This window comes from Brienomyrus brachyistius, chromosome 8, assembly GCF_023856365.1.
Source record: "Brienomyrus brachyistius isolate T26 chromosome 8, BBRACH_0.4, whole genome shotgun sequence".
Taxonomy (NCBI): domain Eukaryota; kingdom Metazoa; phylum Chordata; class Actinopteri; order Osteoglossiformes; family Mormyridae; genus Brienomyrus; species Brienomyrus brachyistius.
Genome location: NC_064540.1, coordinates 24,302,562 through 24,315,042, shown reverse-complemented (window position 1 = coordinate 24,315,042; position 12,481 = coordinate 24,302,562). Strand labels below are relative to the sequence as shown.

The 12,481-nt window shown below is 44.6% G+C and overlaps 1 protein-coding gene across 3 annotated transcripts in view; it reads left to right on the top strand.

Moving 5' to 3' along the window:
* The window catches only part of flna (filamin A, alpha (actin binding protein 280)), a 32,574-nt gene that overhangs the window by 5,254 nt on the left and 14,839 nt on the right, over positions 1–12,481 (top strand). For all 3 annotated transcript variants that reach the window (XM_049023074.1, XM_049023072.1, XM_049023073.1), the window contains exons 3-13: positions 8,032–8,280; positions 8,398–8,495; positions 8,977–9,124; positions 9,240–9,358; positions 9,440–9,517; positions 9,605–9,767; positions 9,871–10,071; positions 11,155–11,292; positions 11,649–11,775; positions 11,948–12,084; positions 12,161–12,357. In XM_049023074.1, the coding sequence (XP_048879031.1) occupies positions 8,032–8,280; positions 8,398–8,495; positions 8,977–9,124; positions 9,240–9,358; positions 9,440–9,517; positions 9,605–9,767; positions 9,871–10,071; positions 11,155–11,292; positions 11,649–11,775; positions 11,948–12,084; positions 12,161–12,357 (1,655 nt within the window). The remainder of the gene's footprint in view (positions 1–8,031; positions 8,281–8,397; positions 8,496–8,976; positions 9,125–9,239; positions 9,359–9,439; positions 9,518–9,604; positions 9,768–9,870; positions 10,072–11,154; positions 11,293–11,648; positions 11,776–11,947; positions 12,085–12,160; positions 12,358–12,481) is intronic.

Below are 12,481 nucleotides of genomic sequence, written 5' to 3'. Positions count from 1 at the left end.
GACAAGCCAGGAAGGTGGCCGCACCCATTCTGACCAAGCGCTGTCAGCTTGTCTCTAATTGGATCCTACTTTGCTTTTCTCTTCATTCGCTCTTGAAGGGTGTAAGTTGGCTAATCATAATGACTGGGATTGCTGTTAACGGTTGCACGCTAAGTGAATTGGTAAACGGTGTTTTGCTGGTATTTTTGAAAGCGATGTTGTGGTAATTCTCTGAACAGGGTGGTGATTTCCCCCTCCTATATTTTGCTGTGGGTGGGGGTTGCCAGTCGGCAAGACTTTAGTCACCGGTTGGATTAAGACCTTCCCTTCACCTCCCTGCCTGCCCTATGTTGGGTTGGTGCCCCAACCTTGGATTGTTCCTTGCACCCAGAGCCTCTGATGCATTCTGGACCACCCACAACCCTGAATAGGATAAATTGTTACAAGTGGATGGGTAGTTCTGTATTGGACTATCTCTACTGCTACAATCTTGTTAACTCTTTGGACTGTAGCTCCAATAGATGAAGGCACTTCTGATTCCTTAAACATGGGCGGTTTCGTCATTTTGATACATCCTCTCGATCCGACTGCAGTGTCGTGAAAAGTTTGGGAAGCTTGCTCTAAGGGAATTGAACACCACCTCTACCCAAGACTGTAGTTCTCATCCTATTAAATCATGTCACGCTTGCATAGGTTGATGGCAGCTTTATTTTGGGGAATTCAGTGTAGATTTTATTTAGGTTATTTATTCATCACTGCATGTTTACCTGTATGAGGGAAAATCATTTCGTAACCACAATTTTAGTTTTTTTTTTTTTTTTTTTTTTTAAATCTTGTCCTGATCTGTCTGGATAGCCTGTTTTGATCTTTGTCTGAGGTGAGTTGTCTTTGCGCTTTCTGTCTGGCAGGTGCCAGAACTGATTCTCGTGTTGTGGGTATGTTGTGGCGTGTGCTGCATTAGTCAGAGTGCTGTGGTCAGATGCTCTCACGACAGCAGCAGGAAGTCAAGGGCACATAAGCTTGCCGCCTGGCATGTGCCTGCAGCTCGGAACCCTGTTTGTGGGTTTCCTTTCTGAACGTGTCCTCATTGTACCTTTTTCAAGCATAGGTAAACGGTTTCTGCCTCTGAGTATCAACTTGGCTGTCATCTCATTTTGTAATCTGAGTCCAATTATCCTATCTGGTACCTAAAGCTCAACCTTTTTATTAGACGCTGTGGTGAGTCCAACAGCTTTGTGTGGAGGCCTTGGGATTTCAGTGCTATTCTCAATCGTCAAAAATGTTGTTCTGGCATAAATTTGCTCATCACTGCCTTCTCAACCTGAGGCTGAAGATTGCTGCCCGTGCTGATGGGCTCTTAATAGGTCTGATTGAACTTGTCTAACCCTAGTTTGGAGAAGGTTTGATAGTCTTCCTTGGGACTGATTATGTCCGGATGGTTTCCCTCTGGACAGTTTCTGTATGGTTTGATTTGAACTTCAAAGGGAAATGTCGCAGGCTTTGTCAATTATCACCCTGCTTTGTGGCAGATACTGTTTCTTTGAGTGGTTGCTTTCTCTAACTAAAGCCTTTTGTCTTCTGTGTAGCTTTTGGCTTGGATATGTTTCTGTGACTTTGTTTCCATGTGGGATCTTGTCCCATGTGGCATCAGTTTGAGAGAGGTCTGCTGATTGCTTTCACCATAATCTGTAATGGAACTTTAAATTTTGTTTTGCAGTAGTAACTTTATAAAAAGCAGTAACCTGAAGAGCAAAATTTTGCTTTTAAAGGTTTTTGAATGCAAACTGGCAGCCTAAAGGACATGAAGCTCCAAGCTGAACAGTAGTTTAGTGTCTCCTCATCTGAGTGCCATGTGGCTTCCACTGATCTCTTCCCCACACCTTATTTCACTCTTTCTTGCTGGGCTTCACACAACATCTTAGGTGCTGCTTTTTCAGCCGGTGGTTGAGGTTGGTCAGTGCTCCCTTACTGGGAAATGGTTTGTTGCAGTAATCTTGGCAAAATGGGTAGTACTCTGCATTTTGGTTACAAATTTCAGAATTTTGGTTCTAGCTAAATGTTTGTTATATATAATGTCTCCACTATAACTACCTGGCTGATGTACAGTGCAGTTTTGAATACTACCTGTGGCATGTAATCAACACTTGCCATCTCTTCCAAGAAGTGATGCTCAGGTCCAGGATTGGAAGCTATACTTGGCTTTTGCAAGTGTTTACATTTGGTTTAAGGAAGTTTTGTGAGGAAACAGTTGCTCTGAGGTCCTTCTGACTTAAAAAATCATGAATGACTTTGTCTGCATCCCAGCCATGGCCCCAAAACATGGTATTTCCTGGAAAAACTGTCATGCAATGATATTGTGAACGTGAGTAAACTGCATGCTTGTGCATGCCATATTGGTACTTGACAGGTTCTAAATCGATCTCAAATTCAGTCTCATTTTAGAGGTTTGTCTCCACAGGTCCCATATCTGTGGTGTCTGTGTGGCAGCCCGTTGAAGGATCTCTTGTGACCTTGTACATACATGCTAACATTTCATACCATCTTCACATTTATTCCCTGGTAAACGGTGTTTTGGTGGTATATTTGAAAGCAATGCTATCCTGCCAATTTGCTGAAAGGAGGGAGGTGACTTTCCCCACAATAAGAAGCTGCAGGTCAGGGTTTCCCAACACGTCTCTCGAACCTCCTGGGAGCTGCGACAGAGCAAAAACATGGACCGTTGGGGGGGGGGGGGTCCCTGAGGACCAGGCTGGGGAAATGGCACTGTAGGTTACGGTTTAATATGCGCTCCATGTCCTTGGTGCCTGTTAAGTTACGGTAAACCTTGTTTTTAGAAGGGAGCTGTAAAGTAGCTTATCGATTTATGATAAGCTGGGTTATTTGAAGGTTTTATTCACTTCAGTCAAGGGTAGCTTGTTTTGTCTCATTTGCCTATCCCACCCCCCCGCCTCGGTCTGTGGGCACAGCTCTACGGAAAGTTGGCCGTGACTCGTCTTCAGTAGCGCTTCCCCCATCTCCTGGGACCCGAATGCAGTAAATTTCTCACATAGTAAATATAAATCTGTGTTTATGTCTGGTGGTTGATTTGCTTGTTGAATGCGCACTGCAGTTCAGCCTGACGGTGCCTGCCCTCCCCCTCTGGTTAATGCATGGATTGTTAGAATTCCTCAAGCATGGATGCTGGATTGCTACTTTTGGTTATGGGTAATTTCTGAATTCTGATACTGCGTGGCCTTGTTTATAGACCCAGATATTGCCGAACTCTTCTCCGCTGTAATCCCTGATCTTGTAGGGCTTAAATTGGGTTGATCCAGTCATTGCTTAGCCGCATTGCCAGTGCTACTGTTAAGCAGATGAAGCTAGAATAACTGTCCAGGTCTATGCTCCTATGAAAATGTTAATCGGCCATCATTTGATTGGATTAATCTGCTGTGTGTGGTGGGGTTTCCCTCCCCAGGGAATATTAGCCTTGCTTTTTAAATCGACCTGGTTGTAATCCCCTGGTTTTGGGAACTGATTTCAGTCTGGTTAATCGGTTTCCCTTAAGGCTGTGTGATGAGGGAGGAGATCACAATGTTGATGTAATGAGTTGGATGCAGCTCCACTTATCGTTACAAGAAACTTCCTCTGGCTACTGTCCCTGCTGTTCCAGTTTCTGGCTGCTCTGCTCTGACAGCTGGACCGTGTTTAGTTCCGCGACAGTCTTTTTGCACCTTGGTGTGATGTTCAGCACAGGCTGTGAGCAATCCACCATGATCCTTGTAAATGGATTTAAACAATTTTTTTTGCCTTTTTGGAACTGCAAGGGCTATAAAGTTCTTCAAAGCCCCCCCTCAGTGAGTAGGAGCTGGGACGAATGCTTTTGGTTTTGGGGTGGCTCGACTGAGTTGTAGAGTCTTGCTTATTTCTGCTGCAGGCATTCCGGTGGTTGTTCCCATTTTGCATTTCTCTTGTGGGGAGGGCTTGGGTGAAGAGGGGGGGGCTTTTCTGTTGATCTGGACACTATCCAGCCACAAGTTTGAGCAACTGATGGCACTCTTGTCAGTACCCAGTTTTGAAAACCCCGTACGCAGCAGATTTTGTGCTCGTCTCCCCGCCCCTCTCCCTCCTCCCTCCCTGACGTTCCTCTGCTGAAATCAAACTCCAGAGTGCAGGAATGGGAGGCCCTGCCAGGATCAGGGTTTTCTTCTGCCCTTTTAAGGCTAAAAAATCAGGGGGAACGATTCCAGTGAGCAGGAGGGAGGAGCGAGATGGATCTTTGGAGGTGGGGAGAAGGAAGAAGTGTGTGTGGAGCAGCTATTGTAGTTCATACCGTGTTTAACGCTGCTCAAGTGGCTCTACAGCCTGTGTTGTGTTCAAAATCGGCTTGTCATGTTAAATGCAAATGCTACTATGCTAACGATGAAACTAGCTCGGCATTCATTTTGCAAGCTTAAACTTAAATGTATAACCCCAACACAACTTTATTTTGGGAACATACAAGCTGGACATGGTCTAGATGCTAGATATGTGGTGACAATTGGCTGATTCTGGAAGGTTCTTTGGCCCTCTTTAGCTAATGAGTAGTATTTTTCCATTAGTCTCACCCTGAGTCACTGCTGTGGGGGGGCTGGGCCCCAAACCTCAGACTGGGGGCTTCTGATAAGTTGTAATTGGAATGTGAGCAATTTCCTTTGGGACTTCCGTGTGAGAGGTGCTTCCTTACCCAGTTCAGTGAGCTGGTTGGGGGGAAAGACCATTTCAGGCTGCATTAGTGATTGAAACCTGGCAGTTACTGGAAAGTTGTCTGCATGGCCTACTTCTGTTTCCCCTCAAGGGTGTCTCTTTGTTTTATTGCCATCTAATTCTGTACTTGCACTACTGAATGAAATGGAGTTTGACTAGTTATTGCACTATTTTGAGTTCTAAGTTTTAGTCTGAGGAAAATGTAACAAGCCTTTTGTGGGACTCCTTATTGTCCCATTTCCAATGGTCTGGGGAGGTTTGCTGTTCAATGTTTCTCCATTTCAGCCAGTTGTGGTCCCTTTTTTCAGCCCAGTAACATGAGCGTCTCTCCCATCTTGGGCACTACCAGAAAGCTGCCTTTGATCTGTGGTGGAATGATTGACCAGTAATGGCCAAAAAAGGCAGAGGTTTAATCCCGGACATTTCTGTAATGGCTGGTCTGCTGGGAATGAGCTGGATTCCTGATGCGTGTTGCTTGCTGGGCTGCTGCTGGCCCGCCCAGAGGGCGAGTCAGTGCTGGAAACCCCACTTCCTCTAGAGACAATGTTCCTTGTGGCATATGGTAAGAACTGATCCTCCAATCAAAAGCTGCAACTTTGGTAAACTCTTTCAGAGTGTGATTTCAGAATATTGAGCTTCCTTTTATGGAGATCAGTTCCTGTGCCAATGAGCACGGAGTGCAATTTTCTGGTCTCTGACGGTATTGTAATTTTTAGCGCTGTACATTTTGGGGAAAGTCACTTGGAAGCCTCTATTGACCGATGCAATTCCAGTTGTGTACAGTAATTTTTGTAGCATACGTGTGATTCCTGAGATGTAACACTGCCACGTTAGCCTAGCTAACAGTCTGTGTTATTGTCTCGCATGCCTTTGGGCCCTGAAGGTGCTTAATCCTATCTGAAGGTTGATTATGGCTCTGCCCAAAGACACGAGCCACACCTAGACAGTTTGTCTAACATCTGACAGGGAAGGCATTCCTCTGGCAAGTACCAGCTTGACGTGAAGCTCCCTTGTGCTGGTGATTTCAACAGTGCAGCATCACTTCAGTGTAGCTGGCTCTTTTTGGTATTTTCTACAAGATTCCTCGGGCTGAGTGATGTTTTCAATATCACCTGTGGCAACGCATGATATGACTTGTTACAGTGACTCGCTTAGGGAGCTGCCCTGTTGCTATAGAAACTACATCAGTCGTGGTTGTGTACACAGGATTTGGCTTGAACTCGCTTCCCCATGTTAAGTGATTCTGATCACCAATTACGAGTCCAGTTTGAGGTAATTGACTTGGAGCAAAAGATGTTGCTTTCATGAACATTTAAAACTAAGGGAGTCCCCTTTTTTGTTTAATTCATTTAATTCAATTTAATTCATAGTTATGGGATTCACATGAACTTCCCTTAAGTGAACCCAGGTTGTACAGAAATTGGTCAATGACAAATGACTGTCCCATGTCGAATGGGTTGTGCCACATCGCACACACTCATGTCAGACCATCCTGGACGTTTGCTCTGCTTGTGCCACCTTGCCGCTGCCTGCTTTGACACCAGGCCTTTGGGGCGTGGCCCCTGGGCATGGTCTCCACGGCTGACCTTACAAATTTACACCCCTTCCGCTGCATGTGCTGCGGTGTGAAGTATGAACCAGTCTGAACAGTGGTAATAAGTGACTGCTTTACTCTGTCTTGTAAATTTTAACACATCTGGATAGGTGACCTTTTAGTGTGGCGGTATTGGGTTTCTGTCTGTCAGGCATAGGGTACCTATACTTATCTCCTTGGGCTTGCAGAACTTCTGCTTTTTGCTTAATGTTCTGTGTCAGAATGCAGTGCATGTTAACCCAGCCTGAAGATGGTTTGGAAGTGTCTGAGCTCTGCTGCCTTCAGCAATGATTCATAAGTAGATAAACATCAGCTATGGGATGCATCTCTGGCACACAGGATGGCAGGAAGGTGTGTTTAGTCATGCAGTTTGCTACCCACTGAAGCCTGTGGATGGAGGGTGGAGTAGCAGATAGAGGTTTGTTCTCGTCGGTTCCTGTTTGTATTGCGTAATCGGCTTCAGCTTTGAAGGGCTGCATCTCCACTGCATTCTGTGGGTCGCTGCTGTCTGCTAGGGCGGTAACAAACATCTGAACTCTGGAGTTTGAGCCATGCTTAATATTTTGAGCAGAAATTCCTCCCCATCCCCCAAAAAATCATAGGTTTGCAAACCTAATTCGGCATTCATATATAATTATATTTATCCCTCAAATGTGGTGTATGAAACCAAATGTAAGCCAATGTATAGGTCTAAGTTTTATATTTAACTGAATTGCTATAGGAGACTTAAATCTGAATTTTTCATTTCTTAAATGTATAAATTTTAAAATTGAATACTATAAGGTAGTTGAATACAGATTGCTATGAGGCATCTTTGAATTCTTACAGTAAGTAATGTTCTGCCATGGCCTAGCAATGCAGGGAAGACGTTCAATGTTCTGAATTACCAATTAACCTCATTTGGGAATTATTTTAACTAATTACTTATGCCTGTACTGATTGTATCATGATATGGTTTGTGAATTGTATAGTTTCATGATACAGACCTAATCTTTAGAACTGCTACAATCCTGAAAACAGACGTTGAGGTATAGTTTGAAATTAAAATGCAGGTTTTTGGGCAGAGGTGGAAAGTCCAAAAAGTACAAATCCAGACCAAGGATTTCTTTGACTCCTCTGACTTGTTTCACCTAACCAGCTGAATACTTTTGGTCTGGATTTGTACTTCTTGGACTTTCCTGATCTTTCCACCACTTTTGGGTCTGACACACTGCATTTTCATTCACTTACTGCAAGGATGGGCAATCATCGGCAAAGGGCCAATGCATATGCTGGCGTTTTGGATACCATTTAGGTCAGCTGATCGGTCCTCTAATTAGGGAGTTGCAGCGAAAACCCACACACACAGCACTTTCTGGATAAGACTGGCCACCCCTGACTTGCATTTGGCCCTGGTAATATGACAACCAGTAAGCTTTGTGCCCTCTTTACAAAGTAGGTGGTAGTTTTTTTTTTTTTTCATTAATGTAAATGTGTAGTCTTTCACTTGATTATTGCTTTGGACAAATCACAGCAGAAAACTAATGATCACAGCAGGCTTAACTCTTAGCATTTAAAGCTTGATCTTATTTCTGTTCAAGACGATTTCTGAAGGTCCTCAGGCTACTTAAAGGATACTTTTTTTTGTTTTTCTACTGCTTGATGTATCTCGTATGCCATGGCCTAGCAATGCAGCTGTTAAATTCCGGCTTGTATCTCCTTCAGCTGTTGCCGTTTATGTTCCCACCATGCAGACTCAAAAGCCATCGTGGATGGGAACCTGAAGCTGATCCTCGGCCTGATCTGGACTCTCATCCTGCATTACTCCATCTCTATGCCTATGTGGGATGAGGAGGAGGATGCAGAGGCCAAGCAGAAGACCCCCAAACAGAGGCTGCTGGGCTGGATCCAGAACAAGCTGCCCGAGCTTCCAATCACCAACTTCAGCCGTGACTGGCAGACTGGAAAGGCTTTGGGGGCCCTTGTGGATAGCTGTGCCCCAGGTGAGGATGTACACCGGGCTTCTGAGATGATCAGAAATGCAGGAACCCTGTGACTTTGTTCTAAGGCTAAATTTGGGGGCATTTTCGTAATGCTGCATTTTGTCACCACCTTCCCAGGCCTGTGTCCAGACTGGGACTCTTGGGACCATGACAAGCCTGTGGACAATGCTCGTGAGGCCATGCAACAGGCTGATGACTGGCTGGGAATCCCACAGGTATGTATACATAAGCAACAGATCTTGTAGGGTGTTCCTTACAGTACAGAGTGTTCATCTCAGTGGATTGGCCCACAGGATTTCTCTATAGTGAGTAGAATGCATGCCTCCTGCCTTCAGCTATTAACTGATGCTCGTACGTAACCAACTTGGCACCTTCTTGGCATGTGTTTTGATGGAGGGCAGGCAAAACTGTAGGAAGTCAGCAGAGCGTGTTGACTGGTTGTGCCACTGACAGTTGAAAATTGTGGGTTCTGGTTTCCTGTACATAGTCTATGGGCTGGAGGCTTATTTACCAGAGTTTGCAGAGGCTGTGGAAAAAAATGTGATCTTCAACTCCTTGAGTGTATAATCTTGCAGGGTTTCACAATTAATTAAAAATGGCTTGCTCAAAATTTTGACTTGCGGCCTTGCATGTGACCTTGTATGAAACCCAGGCTCCACCCATGCTTGATTTGTGACCAATGTTCTTCCATTCTAGGTGATCACCCCTGAGGAGATTGTAGACCCTAATGTGGATGAACACTCCGTGATGACCTACCTGTCCCAGTTCCCAAAGGCTAAGCTAAAGCCTGGTGCTCCACTGAGACCAAAACTTAACCCCAAAAAGGCCCGTGCATATGGACCTGGTAATTACTTAAGCAGTGACATATTAATCAGACACCTTGTCATATTTCAGTACCTCCTGAATGGGTGTGTGACTGCTAATGGTGTAATGGCTTAGGATTCTGGTTTTCTTTCCAGGTATTGAGCCTACGGGTAATGTGGTTATGAAGAAGGCTGAGTTTACAGTAGAGACGATCAGTGCTGGTATGGGAGAGGTGCTGGTGTATGTGGAGGACCCTGCAGGGCATAGGGAGGAGGTGAGGGAATGGTGGAGCCATGTTTATTAAAAATTTCAAAACATGTTTGTGATTTATTATTAAAGAGGCTTGTTTCTGTAGGCTAAAGTTACCCCCAACAATGACAAGAACCGCACCTATTCTGTGATGTACACCCCCAAAGTTACTGGACAGCACAAGGTAAGGGATGTCAGTTCTATCAATATAGTAGGCCTCTGTTGGTGTCACATGAGATCACTTGTTTACTTTTTCTATCCAACTCTCCAGGTGATTGTGCTGTTTGCAGGACAGCACATTTCCAAGAGCCCCTTTGAGGTGGATGTGGGCATGGCGCAAGGTGATGCCAACCGGGTGACTGCCCAGGGCCCTGGCCTAGAGCCTGTAGGCAACATTGCTAACAAGGCCACCTACTTTGACATCTATACAGCAGGTACTATGAGTGTAATCATAGCCATTGAAACCATTATGCTCGTTTCCCTTGGAATTTGAAAGGATTCATGGTAATATTAAACCTGCTGCCTTCTCTCCTTCAGGGGCAGGTATGGGAGAGGTGGAGGTGGTCATTATGGACCCCAGTGGGAAGAAGGACACTGTTCCATGTCAAATTGAGGACAAGGGGAACAGTAGCTACCGCTGCACTTATAAACCCACCCAAGAGGGGCAGCATACCGTTTATATTACCTTCGCTGGGGGGCAGATCTCAAAGAGCCCCTTCAGCGTTACTGTTGGAGAAGGTAAGGCATTATTTGGATGAAACTTGGCAGCAGTTAAACCATATTTGCTGTGTTCTCGTTACTCAGATTAGTTGCTATGCTTTTAAGGGGAAACTCTTGAGTTTGTGGAATCTTTACAAGGTACAGGATGAGTTCTTAAAATTTGTAAGAACCTGTCTTGTTGCACAACACATCTGTTTGGAATTTATTGCATTAGAAATTTCCCAACCTTCAGGATGATTATCAATGACACTGTCTTTACATGCCCCGCAAAGTTTTCGTCCCTGATGCTTTAATTCCTACTTGACTAAACTTAAATACTGTCTTCCTCTTATCCTGATAGCTGGACGTGCTGTACGTCACTGATCCCCTTCCCATCCTTTTTGGATCCATTTCTTGGCTTTCCTGTGTCATTGGATCTCTTCGGTACCTCACATGTAGCCTCCTGTAGACGCTATGCAGAGATCAGCATGTTTAATTGCATGCCAGAGTACTGATATCCAGACTAATGCGTTGACATGCATGCATGTTTGTGTGCAGTAATTCATGCATGGGACAGTGTGGAGAGGCATTTTCTTTTTTTTTTTTTTTTATAAATGGAAAGTCAGTCATCCATTAAACTAACCCTTCACCTGAAATGCAATAGGAATGTGACATGGTAATGCTACCAGAGGTTAATGGTTTTTGCAACACATTTTATTTCAAATCTGTTCTGCTGGTCTTCCTGGGGCCTCTGGTTCTGCCCAAATACAGGCTTAATTTTTATGTACATAATATAAATAGTTTTGCTTTGGTAACGGAGGATCTGTGAACGTCTGATTAGTACATAGGAAAGGCTGTGAGGGTTCTCTTGGTTTCCTGTGCTTGGAAAGACCATGACTGACAGATCCTCAGCTACCATGTGGCCACAAACCATTATCTACTCTTTCTGTCTGGTTCCTGCACTGATAAACCAAGATGATGTGGGGTCTATGGTTTGGCGTGCATGTGCATGAAGCATTCCGAACCATGATATTCTTGCAAGAACTAAACTTTTGCAGTTACTTCAAATTAATGGATGAAGTAATTCCAAATCTACATGTGGCTCACGGTTTCCCTTCTCAGCCTGCAATCCCAGCGTGGTCAGAGCAACAGGACGTGGACTGCAACCCAAAGGCCTGAGGATTAAGGAGACTGCAGAGTTTAAAGTGTACACGAAGGGGGCCGGGACAGGAGACCTCAAAGTCACCATCAAAGGGCCCAGTGAGTGGAATCTGGGCTCCAATGGAACCATTAATAGTTGCAGTACAGCACATATACATTTGCAGTTAGTCTCACCAGTCATAAATGTCTGGTTTAAGATAATTAGCTGTGATTTTAGTGGAAATTATACTTGCAAAAATTTGTTCTGAGGGCAGAATGAGCCAATCAGATTGTAGAGGAGGTGGGACAAAGACATCTGATTAGTTGGGCCGACCTCCAGTACAATATAGTTCTCTGATGCAATCTTCTGCCCTGAACATTTTTGTGAAACTTTCATGAGCAGATTGTTCTTCACTAATGCATGGGAGCCAAACAATTTTTGGTTCATGTTTCTGGATTGTTGCCTTGGCTTTCAGAGGGCCTTGAGGAACCTTGTAAGCGTAAGGACCTGGCAGATGGAGTATATGGCTATGAGTACTACCCAACAACCCCTGGACATTATGTCATCACCATCACATGGGGTGGACAACAGATATCTCGCAGGTGAGACGTGGTTTTGGGTTGAAATTGAATGTGGAAGCCCTGTGTTAATGTATCTTTCAGTAGGCCTTTGGATCAGATCAGTTGTAAATACCCCAAACTTATTAAATGTAGATTTTTCTATGCATGTTACATACAGCCACTTCAGATGATTTTAATCAATGCTTTTTGATAGCCCATTTGAGGTGAAGGTGGGGACTGAAGCCGGATCTCAAAAGGTGCGAGCATGGGGCCCAGGGCTCGAGAGTGGCGTAGTAGGGAAATCTGCAGACTTTGTGGTAGAGGCCATTGGTGACGATGTAGGCACACTGGGTGAGTAATCTGTTGGTTCACTACTTGCATATTTTAAGGCACACAGAGCACTCAAACCAATGTACCTCTCTCCAAGGCTTCTCTGTGGAAGGTCCCTCTCAAGCAAAGATCGAGTGTGATGATAAGGGTGATGGATCATGTGATGTCCGGTACTGGCCAATGGAGGCTGGGGAATATGCTGTGCACGTGCTGTGCAGCAATGAGGACATCCAGCATAGTCCTTTCATGGCTGAGATTTTTCCTGCACCTGGGAAAGACTTTTACCCGGACAAGGTACTAACTTTTTTTTTTTTTGTTTTTTTGTTTTTTTTTGTTAATGTCACGCTGTAGCGTGTGTGTGACAGGAGTACAGGCCCATGTAGCATTACACAATCATAATGAAAAATGCTGTTGACAT